This window comes from Eucalyptus grandis, chromosome 6 (assembly GCF_016545825.1).
Source record: "Eucalyptus grandis isolate ANBG69807.140 chromosome 6, ASM1654582v1, whole genome shotgun sequence".
NCBI lineage: Eukaryota > Viridiplantae > Streptophyta > Magnoliopsida > Myrtales > Myrtaceae > Eucalyptus > Eucalyptus grandis.
This window is the reverse complement of record NC_052617.1, coordinates 3,434,739-3,449,124: the sequence shown is the minus strand read 5'-3', so window position 1 is coordinate 3,449,124 and position 14,386 is coordinate 3,434,739. Positions and strand designations below refer to the sequence as shown.

At 40.0% G+C, this 14,386-nt stretch overlaps 1 protein-coding gene across 1 annotated transcript; it reads right to left on the bottom strand.

The window, feature by feature from the left end:
- Window positions 1-7,642: 7,642 nt before the first annotated feature.
- Window positions 7,643-13,869, bottom strand: LOC104447808 (homeobox protein knotted-1-like 2). The gene is made up of 6 exons (XM_010061531.3): window positions 13,665-13,869; window positions 13,008-13,519; window positions 12,669-12,791; window positions 12,404-12,542; window positions 8,324-8,577; window positions 7,643-8,195 (listed from the first exon to the last, which is right to left on the bottom strand). Exons 2-6 carry the CDS (start codon window positions 13,440-13,442, stop codon window positions 7,992-7,994), a joined length of 1,155 nt encoding a protein of 384 aa, XP_010059833.1. The 5' UTR covers window positions 13,443-13,519; window positions 13,665-13,869; the 3' UTR covers window positions 7,643-7,991.
- Between the last annotated feature and the right edge of the window lie 517 nt (window positions 13,870-14,386).

Genomic DNA, 14,386 nt, shown 5'->3' with positions numbered 1-14,386 from the left:
AGTCCCATCAAATGAATGGATCAAATCAAGAAAATGCCAACTTAAATTGACCCATGTATATATCATGCAAATTTAGCAACCTAAACCATACAAAATTCGTATTTGACCTAAGATCCATATTTTATAATTTTTTTCTCCTTAAATTTTCATCTTGGAAGAATGGGCAGCTTTTTGACCGGAAAAAATAAAAAAGAATGGGCAAGTCCATAATTAATTTGGGTTGAAAGTATGCTACTAACTGATTCACTAACGCTCGTTTATTTTGGGCTTCCCTTCGTAAAATCCATATATGACCCATATTTTAAGTTTAAAATGATCCGTGTAAATAAACTTGGGTTGACCTATGGATTTTTTATCCATTTTAACAGCTCTAATAAATGTACATGTCCGTGAGTATCTTGTGAGCCGTGAGCTGTACCGAGCATGCCGTGCATGCATGTGTTGGCTCCGTTGGTTTTCTATCAAGGGTTGCTTGCGCTATGCACATGCTAGAGCCTCGTTCCCCGCCTATGGATAAAGAATGGGCTTAGTGCCATCTTGAGAGGAATAGAAGGTTTAAGACTAAATTAACAGTCTCGTAAAATATGTTTAGGACTTTTGGACAATTATCTTAACGAGAACTGAAGACTGCAGAAGGAGCTTCAAGAGCTCAAATGTTTGAAGCGAAAACCACCACCGTTTTGCGTTCGGCTTCCAGCATCAACCCTCAATGTGTGCCGTCTTTGCAAGCAGGTATAGTGCTACTGATGTCTCCAAGAAATTTATTTTGTTCGCCAAATTCTGCCATGAGATTAGGAGTATGCAGTGCTGACATTTCAATCAAGAGCTTTGCACTATCCTCTTGTAGTGCTTCTTCAAGGGCCAGCATTCTTGGGCTGGGGCTAATTCACCGGACCCAAAAAAGCTTTCGACATCGCCCTGTCAAATTCCTACATGGGGGCCTGTGATAGCCTGTGATAGTGTTTGAAGTTTGATCCTCAAGTCTTGGTTGGATCGACCAAACTTATCATGCATGCTTTCCCAAATGGTGGCGAGGGGTTCGTGCCTCGAGGCGCCGCTGCGGCGGAGCACGAAGGCAGAGAGAGAGAGAGAGAAGGGAATTTTGGGGATTAGGGTTTGCTGGGTATGTTTAGCATATGCCCTTTTGAGGTTAAATCTTTTTGGGGAAAGTCGGGCTAAATAGGTGCGTGAATTACTTTAAAAAGAGTATCATGAAGATATAAGTTTATCCCCCTTAATTTAGAATATTCAATCCTAAATTTTGACGATGACAAATTCGTATTTCCATAGTATCTATATCTTAAACTCCACATTCTTACTCAGAATATTTTGTCTACAACATAGAAAAAAACACGTTCTAAATGGAGGCTATAGCATAATAATGTACAAATAATCTTGTTTGGTTTAACTTTCTTAAGGGATTTTGAGCTATTAAAACCTCTTGAAAAAAAATTAGCCATTTGGCAAGCATTTTCAAAAGCCCATTGACCAAATGTTAGCATTGAGAAGATTGAAAACCTAAAGCAAGCGGGACCTGCTTTGAGCTTTGACATTTTAGAAATGCAAGCTTACTTTTACTATCCACCCTTTTTGGGTCGACTATCCATCTTTCTCTTCCCCAATAGCTATTGGAGGTTGGCCGCTACCACCTACGGGTGGTGCATCCCTAGCAACCACCGCCTAGGTTTGCATGACCCAAGCAGCAGCGCCTGAGGTTGCAACCCCAAGCAACACTACCTAAGGTCGCGTGACCCAGGCGACCCCTGCTTGGGTCACACAACCTCAAGCACTGCCACTTGGGTTTGTGTAACCTTAGGTGAGGCTGTTGGTTGGTCGTGAAGCTTCATCCAATTTGATTTTAATTTTTTTTAAATTAATAAAAAAACCCTTTGCAAATGTAGGGTTTACCAAACAAAGTATTTACACCAAAATCACTTTCCAATGTACTTTAAAGTTATAATATGCCAAATATTAAAGTATTTCGAAAATCCTTTTATTCCTAAAATATTTGTATTTTTCCAAAACCATTTCCTCACGGCCAAACTAAACTAGCCCAGAGAGGACTATCTATGTCTAAGACAAGTAGACAATGCAAATGTGAATTTAAATAATCGTCTATTCGAACATCCACTATTTTTGGAACCAAAAAAAAAAAAAAATCCACTATTTTAAAATTTGTCATTCATTTTCTTGTTTTATTTTAAATTTTGTCATTCTTAACACTTCACATAGGGAATTGCGTATGGGATGGCTTCGTCACTTTTATTGGAGTAGTAACGGAGCCATCTTCGTCATTTAATTTTCCCTTGAAACTAGGTAACTTGATTATCCGGTTTAAAGGAGAAATGAATTTTAATATATGCACATTGTATAAAATTTTTGAAACTAAATGGGTTTCTTAAAAAATAAAATAACAATATAATTAATTTGTGAGCCAACAACTTATAATACGTTTACTTTACAAGGGTTGGATGTCCTCAATTTTAGAATTATTAGATCAATCAAATACAAGTGTCGATAGCTCATCATTCAATCTAGGATGGTCAATTATTTTAGCCCATGTAAAAAATTTTGCCGACATTGTTTAGTAGTCCAAAATTCAAGACATCAAACATTGTATGCCATGATATAATTATAAGTGTTGTATAACCTTTCCTCATAACAAGCATAGAGAATCATAGAATGCAGATTTTTCAACACCATAACATTGTCCAAGTGTTTACCACATCTAATTGCATTCCGGCTGAAAATGTCCTAAAGCGCAGAGCAATTCACAGCATATTGCCAGTCGACTTGGGACAATATGCATTCAAAGCTGACATATTTTCTCTGTTTTCTAGTAAGGTCAGAAAATAAACATTTCAGAAAGAGAACGCAAAAATGCAAATGTGATTTCTTTCTAAAACTCGTTCAGCTGTCCATTCTTTGAATTTTTGTTTTGGTCCCAACTGCAACATTATTGTTAGAAATAACTTTACCCTCGTCCTAGTAAGGTTCCTTTATATATTTATTTAGAGATATTGTGCAACATACTTTTGCAATTTGAATAATATTTTCATGTGAGCTATTATGGCCATTAGAATTATATAATGGTAATGACATCAGAACAAGCTAAACTTTTATCCATTTTTACAGTCAAGTACCTAACTTCTTTTTTTTGTTTAATCAAGTATGTCAATTTTTTTAAAGTAAAAAAAAAAAATACCTCATTTTTTTAAAATGTGTAGGTCAACTTAAAACCTCAATGCAAGAATGAGAATGGAAATTTCCATTCAACTCTTGCATACCAAACATAAAGTGTTCTTATAAAGTGGGTAACCAGTGTCCCAGACATTGAAACTCTCCTTATGTTTGTGAAAATAGATCTACCCGCATGCCAAAAGAGATTTGACGAAAATGGGCCTGCCCCCAGGTAGTCCGAACTCCAGACGTTTGGGCTGTGCATGATAACCATCCCCACCCAACTATTTCTATTCTTTTCTTCCCAGTAACAAAAAAAGAATAGAAACCCGTTTGATAACGGCAAGTTAGTTTTTTGTTCGGGAACAAAAAGTTAGCCCGAGAATGGTTTTGGAATAGAAATGAGAAGTAAAAAAAGTTGTTTCTTGTTCCCAGGGAACAAGTTTAAGAAATAAGTGAATTTTTTTTTTTCTTTTATTCTTCTCTTGCTAACCGCCATTGACCACCGCCGCCCGCCGCCCGCCGCCGCCGACCGCCGCCGCCGCCGGCCGACCGCCGGCCGACCGCCGCCGCCGGACGACCGCCGCCGCCGCTGGTCGCCGGAGGCCGATCGACCGTCCGCCGCCGCCGGCCGCCACGGTCGCCGGAGGCGACCGACCGTCGCCGCCGGCGGTCTTCCCCCCCGCCGTTCGCGCGCCGCCGCCGCGGTCGCCACCGGGCGCCCGCCGCCCGCCACCGCCGCACGACCGCCGGCCACCGACCGCCACCGTCGGCCGCCGGCGGTCGTCGGCGCCGATGGGCTTCGGCGGCCGATGGGCTTCCGGGCGGCGGCGGCTGGCGGGCCGGCGGCGGCGACCGGCGGGCGGGCGGCGGCGACGGCTCGGTAAGAATAAAAAATGAATAAATACAAAAAAGAAATTGTTACGTTACCAAACGCATTTCTATTCTTTTTCTATTCCAAGAGTAGAAATTTTGTGTCGTTACCAAACGGGTTCTTTTACTCAGAAATTATTCCCCGGAGCAGAAATAGAAAGGAACCATTTCTGAAAAAAAACTCTTCCCGGGAACAGAAGCGTTGTCATGCGCAGCCTTGGAAAACGACCTAGATTGCTCCGCAGTTCCTTACTCGAGCTCAAAGTGCACGAATCAGGTTAGGTCGAGTGCGAATTATGCGAATTTAAGTGCAACGAAAACTAAGTTGCATTGGAACGAAAATTACTTGACATTGAAATGCCTGGAATTGGAAGTACAACGAAACAGAATTACCTAGAAATGTAAAGTGCAGGCATTGAAAAGCACATGGAAAAACAAATATAAAACTCTCGGAAAGTCGAGTGGTGCGTCTGTTTGTTCCTGCTCTTGCTTGGGGCTTTCCCGAGAAATTTGTCGAGCTCTTACGTCGAGTTCTGGATACTTCGTTCATCACCATCTGGGCGAATCCTTGGGCACAAATATTTACTATAACTACATGTTTGCATTCTTTCACAAAACCTGTTAAAAAATAGCTATCAAGCTACGCAATCCAGAGTTGTCAACCTAGCTTTCTCTCTTCCCTTCTTCAGAAGTGCGCTCCATTTTAGCCATTGAGAGTTGGAAAATATCCCTAAAAGAGAGGGAGTTAAGATCTAACCCTATATGAGTGAAATTTCATTAGGGCTGAAAACTACAAAGGAGAGGGAGTAGAACTGAAGTCTTTATTCTGCAAAATAGTCAGCCATGCAGGTCAGATATTTTTTTGCATATAGATTTGATGATCGTCGGGTTTTCTAAATTATTAAACCCCCTCCATAGCAATTATGTATGCCATTCATTCCAAGATTATTTATACAAAAACACAGACTAATTCGCTTAAAAGATTGATGAGATGGCGTGATGAAAACCTACTAAATAACTTGCCATGACTAGAAAATCTGATTATAAGCCCAGATTGAAGAAATGTTTAGCACATATTTTTTAAGGAACTTTCTCAAGATTTTTAAAAGAAATATATAAGTATAAAAGCTACATGATTCAAGTGCAATGTTCAAATATGGAGCTCTATAAATTGGAGAAAACTCGGTCAGAAATCATGGAGTCCAAAAAGGCAATGACAAAGAGGTTTTTGATCTCGTCATTTTTGTAAACTTGTAATGCTCATTTGACTGTTGTTTGTAAAAGACAGAAAAATTGACAAATTGTGAATACATAAGAAAATTGGTTGTACTAGGTATTCGACAAATTGTGCTGAGGACTATTAGTAAGCACTTAGAAGTGTAATTTATAATTTGGAGAGAGGCTGTGCATACAAGATATGAGAACGACTGTTGGGGGCATCTAATAGTTACTTAATCTTTACTTAATCTATAACGGGGGAGCCATAGAAATAGTCGAAATCTGTGTGCAATCGGGTCTCCACTTGTAACAAGGTGATATTCATAATTTCAGAGTTAGTGAAATTTTACTTGTTCGGGTTACTACGGCTGAAAGAGAGGAGTCGTTGTACCCAAGCCAAACTTCTATAAATCTAATTTGCAATTTTTTTTTTTTTTGCGTGTAAAATCGTTCGTTACTGTTACTTATATTGCTAGTCAACTTTGTGCGGAATATTATCGAATGCCCATTCCAATTTTTTAGGGAGTCACCAAATGCAAGAATGGGAATGAATGCTGGAATTTAAATTTCCCTTCCATTTTTACACACCAAATAATTTAAGTGTTCTTGTGAAATGGGTAATCATTATCATGAAAATTGAAACTTTCCTTACCACTTTTACTATCAGTGTCCACAAAAAGGGATAAAAACAATATAAGTACTATAACTTTTATATAATGCTAATTTGAGTATCACAATTCTTCTTTTTTTCAAATCACTCAAATGCTATATTTTTTAAAAATCACTCACTTTAGTATTATTGGCCATTTGTATAACCAAAAAATCCGACGCAATAGTAACTTATAAACCGTCCAACATGGCTCGCCCGGTAAAATCAAGTTAGCAAAATAGTGCAAAAACGACGTCGTTTGACCCACGTATTTACCCCCAAATTATCAGTTTAGGGCCAAATTAGAAGTGTTTTAAAGCCATAACCTCGATTCCTCCATTTGGGGCGAAGTGAAAAAAACAACCTGTGACGGAGAAGCGGCTCACGATCTATCTGCGAACAATACTTCTATTGAAGCGGCTCAAGATCGGTGCACGTCTCTCCACTTCTCCGGATCGGGCGCAAGACAACGTGCTCGCTTCTCCTCCTCAAGCCAAACAAGCAAAGCCAACGTAGTATAGACCGCAAATTGGGTACAACGAGCCAAACAACGTTCACGCTTCACAGGGCTAAAAAGAAAAAAAATAGAAAAAAAGGGAAATCAGATCTTCTTGTTGCCGCAAATCCTCCATTTCTCTCTCTTCTCCTCAGATGGTTGAGCCATGCTTCCTCAATCTCTCTTCTTCTCTGGTCAAACTTGTTGACTTGAGTTTCTTTTTAAAAAATAGCCGGGTCGGAATAAAAATTTAATTGAAGAAACCATGTAGGGTGAATTGATGAAATTGGTACTCAAATGATAAAAACAAACAAAAAAATTTATGACATTTAAGGTATTATCGTGCAAAAGTTATAATACGGTGTTTTTATCCCTCAGAAAATAATTTTTCTTTTTTCAAACTCCACAATCGAGAGGGTCAACCTGAGGACTCTTCCCTTTTTTGTAGGGTACGCTCCGTCCCTGCTTTTAGAGAGTCACTAAAGGTAGGAACGGGAATGCCATGAAATGTCTATTCCACCTGTTAGAGCGTCGCAAAATGCAAAAACGGGAATGAAAGCTGGAAAGGGAATTTTGCAATGCGAGAAAACGTAACGCAAGCATTATTGTGAGGTTGGAGAATAGTGCCCTGAAACTGAAACTGAAACATTTCTTGTGAAATACATATGACAACATAAAGCAATCTTTAAAAATATCCGTAAAAAGATTTTCAAGGAACACGATCCAAAAGCGGACAATCCAGGTTTCTCTCTTCCCTTCTTCATAGGGCACCCTCCATTCCCAGAAGACCAAAACACCAAGGGGAGCCCAACGACAACACGAATTCACATATTTCTTCTAGGAAGCCATGTTAAAATGGAGAACCCTCGTCCTGGCTGAATGATTTTTCAGATTGTATGGTGTGAATTTTGAATAAGAAAAAAAGATAAGCCACGTATGTGTTTTTAAACACTTAAAAATAATGTCCGGAAGTTTCTTTTTGACAATGATTTGGCTCCCGCACAGAGAATGAAGTAAAGAAAAAGATTTGCAGTTTAGAATTCGAAAAAGAGACTTACTTTTGGAACTTGCATTTTCAAACTTCATTTGCTTCTCGCCATTTTCCTCTTCCGCCTACAACCTCTCATCAATTACTTGACACACCACCTTTTTAAGGATCTTTATGGCATAGAACAACAGAACAAGGTCCCCAGAATTGGCTTTCCTATATTACTGAATGATATTGATGAACCTTCAAATGTACTCATCGAATATAACAAAGCACATTCATGTAAAAGCATACTGCATACTGAATCAATATAAACACCAGGACCACAACTACTTGAGTGCCAAAGGAAAACCAAGACATATAGAGAGGATACATAGATATGACCTAAGAATGACCTTAGTCATCAAAAATATTTCTTGCATTGGGTTGCCATGGACTTTACCCAACACTCTATAACATGATTTGATCAGGTGGCACAACTAACAATTCATACACTAGGACACATAATGTAAAGGCGAAGCAACCACCAGAGGACCCTGCAAGAACATCAAACCTATATATCCGATTATGGTGCATGGATTGACAGCCTACGGGCCCAAACGGTAGGGACCATCACCAATGTAGTGACCATCCATGTATAAAGCGGCACCTTGAGGATGAAGACCGTCCATCACCATGAACTGCATATCTTCAGAAGGTTTCCAATGGCGTTTCCTTTGATTTATGAACCAATTGTTTATCTGTTTCTGGTCTAAACCAGTGGATTCAGCCAATGCCACCTTTTCTGTCTCCTGTATGGTTATGAATAGGAGCTTTACCATGATCAGTGGATGCATGAAAAAGTTCGAAAACCAACAAATTTATATGGCACAAATCACCAAGAGATTTTGAAATATGTCGAGCAAGTAAGAGCATGTACCGATGGATATGGCCATTTGTAGTGTAACTCCCACCAGCTAAGCAGCTTCTGCCGGGCTTCCTTAGGTAGTTTTCCTTTCTTCTTCTTCTTGGAGAGTTCTTGTTTCAAGCTACTTAAATACCCGCTATACTTCCTTAACAGATGGTTCTTCAGTTCTCTATCCTCAGCACGCGGATCAATCTCAGGTAATTCTGTTTCACCGCCACTGTTATCCTGATCCTCTTCCGATGAACCAACCCCTTCACACTTCTCATCTGTCATTAATTTTTATATGTTGAAAACCCATTACAGTCGAATAAAAGCAACTGCGATTTTTTTCCGAATGAGAAAAGTACATCAAAAGCTACTCCGACATAATTAGCAATTTCCTGGCACCTAAATAAGGACAATGAGATCCTCTAGCTTAATGGTAAGTCCATATGATGGTGCACATGGGCGATTTATAAACGCAGGATTTTGGACATGATCAATTTGAACAACAAAGAATATTAGCTACTTATTGAATGCAAAGAAATAGTGCTAAGAGATGTTTCATTTCTATAAAAAGATTAGAAGATGAATATGCATAGTGACTAAACATTGCATTTGGACTCAAACACAAGCTTGAAAAATGTCTTACCCAACGTGCCATTTTTTTGTTATCATCAACTTAACCATCAGCCAAACACCCAGTAGCTGCTATTTGATTCCTGAACTATTAAAAGGTGCCAGTTTTTTCCCAAAAAGGACTCACACCTAGCTGAACAATTGTTGTTGTAAACTAGATCCATTAAATAGGGGGTCGGGTTTGGGTTGGGCCATAAATAGTCCAATCCATATAGACCCATTTAACCGCTTTTGATCCATTTCCACACAATATAAATCCAATGACCCGTATCTGACCCGACCTGTATTGTTTAAACACTTTCACATTTAACCCAATCTACGAAAATCCATAGACAAACTCAGGTAAGAGTGCAAAATGAGTGAGTGCAATACTGAGTGAAGGTGAGACTAAAAAGAGAGTCATTAAAATGGGTTAGGTCTAAGCAAGTTGTAAACCTATTTATAATACATTTGTGACTCGTTTAACACTCATAATGTGTTTTAAACCCATTTATGACTCATTTACTCAATATAACTAATCCATTTATAATTTTTTTAAAACCCATTTGAGTTCAGAAATGGATTTTATGAACCATTTTGAAAGGTCTGCTATAAACAAAGAGTTAGATGCACCTTCAAGAACCACTTTGCTGTGGCCAAGATTTAGATTCATATTATCTCTCTCTCGAACCATTCGCAGTGAGGTGACAAGGGTCTTTATAGTAACATTTTCATGGTACAAAAAGGCAATTACTTCACTTAATACGGATTGTAAATATAAAGAAAGATGAGTAGTAAAAACTAGTTTGCTGAAGATCGACAAAAAATTATCAAGTTCAGAAAAATCAAAACTATAGAGACTTTAATAAAGGCAGAAGATACATCCTGCGTTAACTCAATACAATAATTCATCAAGGTGAATATAACACATAAAAATCCTCATAGCCAAGTGAATTTGCTTCAATAGTGGCCATGGCTACAAAATGTATATCTAGTGTGATGAATGTGTCCTCATGACCAAAGTATTTCACCTCTTTCTAAATGAAGGAAGCTATGCAGATACTTCAGAGGCACAACAATACTGAGAGGAAAAGAAAGAATGTGAATCAAGGTACCTTAAAAGCAACACAAGATTTTGAATCACCATGAACGAAGTAATTACAAAAACTACCCTTGCTATTATTAGAAATTTTTCCTATGGAAAGAAATGAGGGGAACGATCATGTTCCTTTCAGAATCATGGATATCTTTCTTAGGAAATATTATGAATCACCCAAGTCATTTCTAGACATCTCAGATTGTGTTCGAACGGTACTTTCAACCACAAGAAAGAAAAACGTAGCATCCTTTGTAGTAAGTATGAGGTTTCTTTCTTTTCTCTGAGTGAATCTAATTATCCACGATGATGATGAAGATTATTTCAAACGGACTGGAGAGATCAGAACACTTGGACAGTAAAGTGAAGTAAGACTAGTACAAGAAGTATTTTTAAACTATGTCAGTGCATATCTTAGTCAACGAGGGGCAATAGCTCTTCACGAACTATATCAATGGCAATCTATCCACAAACATTATCCATCTCCAGCAATGCACATTAACATAAGTACAATGTAGACTGTTTAGCTCACAAAATGACAATAACAGCTCATGGAATTATTTGATACTAGCTAAACAAGCCCAATAATTAGCAATTGCGGTTCAAGAATACAACTAAAAGAGAGGACCAAAAATATATTTTTAAAAGCAGCTCACACTTATTGGCTGAGAGAATACAAATTCAGAAGAGCATGTGGCTTGACAGTCTGATTTGACAACATATAGTAACTTTGTGACCATCTTCAAGTATAAAGAAGTCAACCATCTTTCCCTCTTTCTTCGTCGTGGTAATCTATGATTCCGCTATTAAAGTATATGGGACCATCACCAATCTACCTAAACCTTACATTTGCACACAATAAGTAACGCTAGTTGGGTGATTTCTCTCACCTCAAAAGCTAACTCAAAGGGTGAGGCGTTATCTTATACTTAAAAACTGACCACCATCCCCGACCAATCGATGCAGGACAACCTCAACAATGCTGAAGATACAAAATTTCTACGAAGATAGGTACACAAAGCTTATGAGAATGTGATCATATATCATATATTGTCTACACTTTACCAAATGAACTTTCACTTGTCAATGTTTTATGCCCAATTTGTCTCGAGAGTTACTTGGCAGACTAGATAAGACGCAATGGCCCCACTTATTTTGGTACTCACTACTATACATTACCGGAAACAATTCAAACAATCTTGTCTAGTAAAAGCAGATACACTTAGGCAACGGTCCCATTACGAGCCTCTCAAATGTCAGGTAAACTCAAATGACTATTACCATAAACTAACAGACACATGTTTGTCATAGTAGATTGCCGAAGACAATGAGGGAGCCGAAAATGACATTCTCTTGTTTACCCAGTTTTCTTATGAGGTGAGATGATAACAAAACTGGACAGAGTTTTCACCAAAAAAACAAAAAAAAAACTGGACAGAGTCGAAGCACCAATTTACATTATTTTAAATCAAGAAAAGAGCATGCACGTGTCATTCCCTTGAGCGTTAGCCTCTGAGTCCCTTGAAAACAATTTATGTCATGTGGAGCAACAAACTGGCAATCACGGTTCGACAAATATTGCCGTGTGATAAATAGAGAAATCTTGTCTTAAATGCGTAGATAAATTGGCCAGAGAAATAAACAAATAAAGGAGACAGAATAATAATGTATTGCTCTACGATTTATACACACACAAACACATATTTTAAAGATGTCTGACAATAATGCCGTACAGATGCTGGTGCAGCACTGAGAGGAACAGCATCCAAAGTTTTCTTAAATTTCCCAAGTTTCACTGGAACACAAAGAACAATGTTTTTTTCCTTTTGTTCTCAGTCGCGGAGAGCGAAGCCACGGCTCCGGTAAATGGCGACGACAAACAATGATGACAACAACATATCCATCTCGAGGTGGTAATGCCTGAACCTTTGCGAGGAAAATTTAAGATCTCGACACCGAATTAAACCAAAATTAAACTCGCACACCAACGCGCCAACCTCGGATTAATTAAGCTTTGGAGCTTTTCTCGTGAGAAATTAATGAAAATTAAATCTTGATTATTATAGACTCGTGATAGGGAGTCGTAGGATTTTTCCAAAAGAGTCCACAAAGCTAGGTAGTGCCTTGCGCGCTCTCTCTCTCTCTCTCTCTCTCTCTCTCTCTCTCTCCCCCTCCTACCTGCGTACTAAACACCTAGCGAGAAATGACCTAGATTTTAGCCTTTCAATTATGGAGAAACGAAGCAAAGAAAAGGAAATGGATGGTGGAGGGGAAGTGATAGAAATGACCTGGACCTTAGCCCTTTAATTATGGAGAAACAAAGCAAGAAAAGGAAATGGATGGTGGAGGAGAAGAAGAAGACCCACAGAGAGAGAGAGAGAGAGAGAGAGAGAGTATACCAGAGTTGAAGACGCGAACTGGGCCATTGTTGCTGAGCAAATTGAGCTGAGTTTCGATCCTGCGCATGAAGTCCATGGCCTCCTGCAACGGCCGCGTCAGCTCGTCCCGGTACTTCACCAGCATGTCGTAATACGCTTCCTGATCAAAGTTTCATGTCACTATTCTTCTTAATTTTTATGGCTTCCTCTTCCATTATCGCCGAAAATTACTATGACAACATGCTATAATTGGAAAACGAGAGAAAAAGATAATAACAAGAGTGACCATGAATTGATCCAGCTCCGGGTCCTTCGACCCGTCCGCCGAAGCCACCGACGACCGCTGCCGCGACTCGAACTCCTGTCGCGCCACCGACAGCTTCGCCACCACTTCAGGCGGCGCTCCGACCTAGCAATGCAAAATAAACAGAAAATCAAGCCAAGGATGGACATTCTGGTCATCGGAAATGAATTTGGAAAGGGAAGACATTAGGCGGTAATGTTTTCACGCAATTACCCAATATGCTGTGTTATATATCATATGAAGTGGTATAACAACTGACCGGAAAATATGGGCAATAAAAGAAAGAAGAGCTTGATTAAATTAGATGAAAGTGAAATTAACCTTTTGGCAGTCCATGTAAGCTTCCAAGAGGTTGGAATACTGAGGGTGAGCGATGATCTTGGCCTTCATGGCATCGACCTCGCGCGAGCTCTCGCTCGCTGTTTGTAGCTGCTGATGCTGGTGGTGTTGGTGGTGGTGGTGGTGAGAAGCTGATGGGTCATGATGGTCTCTCACCAGAGAATAGTGATGAAACTTCTGAGCATGGCCGTGGTGAGAGGTGGTTGCTTCAGTCTTCACCACCGGGTGCGGCGGCGCTTCGGATTGGAAGCAGTGATCGCTGGACTGGGAATAGAAGTGGCCACCGCTGCTATTTCCCCTCCCGTAATTGCTATTGCCGGAGGAGCTCGGCCCAAGAACCGGCGATGCGTACAAGAAGCTGTTGTTCCCTCTGGACCCAGTGCTACTGTTCTCGTTCATCTGGCCATATTCCTCCATTCCAAACACGACCCGAGATGAGACGACGATCCAAAACCCTAGCGAGCTTCGAGGGGGAGGAGCTGTCTTCGAAAACCCTAGAGAGAGAGAGAAAGAGAGAGAGAGTAATTGGAGATGCCCAGGTGGGTCACGAAACGGATAGGAAAGGGACTAGACGAGCCATGGAGGGTCTGGTCTGGTTTTGTCTCGCATACCACACCATGTTAGGATTAGAATTATTACGAGAAGAGAAGCACGCCCACACAGTAGCTCACGGAGGCCTCGAGGTGAAGTTGCACCAGGAGGTGGTGGGCATGTTAAAGAAGCGAGAGCGGGAGGGCTCCGTGCAAATTGCAGAGGAGGGAGGAAGAGAGAGAGAGAGAGAGGAGAGAGACGAGGCGATCAAGGTGGGGCTGAGAGGTAAATGTGAAAGGTGGAGAGAGAGAGAGAGAGAGGGTTGAATCGACCGGAACGGGCATCGGCTCGGTTTTTCTTTTTCTTTCTTTTAGTGGCTTTGACAAGACGTGCTCCGTTGAGGAAGAAACACGAAAAATTAAACAAATAAAAAGAAATGTTTGATTATTGTAAAAGGTAAAGGCTCGAGAGATCGGATGACCACGAACTAGAGATGAGGGGACTTGGACTCTGGATTTTCTGCCCATCATCCTTCTTCTTTCTTTTTGTTTTTTTTCCCCTTCTTGCTAATATTCTTCGACGGGTAATGTCAATGACTGAGAATGGTGTGCATAATTAAAATTTATATCGAATCAGGGCAAATTTGGAAAATAAAATAAATGCAACAGTCGTGGAGCACGCCGAGTGGTGATTTACATGTCCCGATTCGTGAGGCGCTTTTTGATGGATTTGGAAATGGAGGAACACAAAAATGGTCATATTCGAACAAATTCACTTGAGAATTGAGAGAAGGATGACACATAGAAACATAGACAGGGAGAACATAGTTT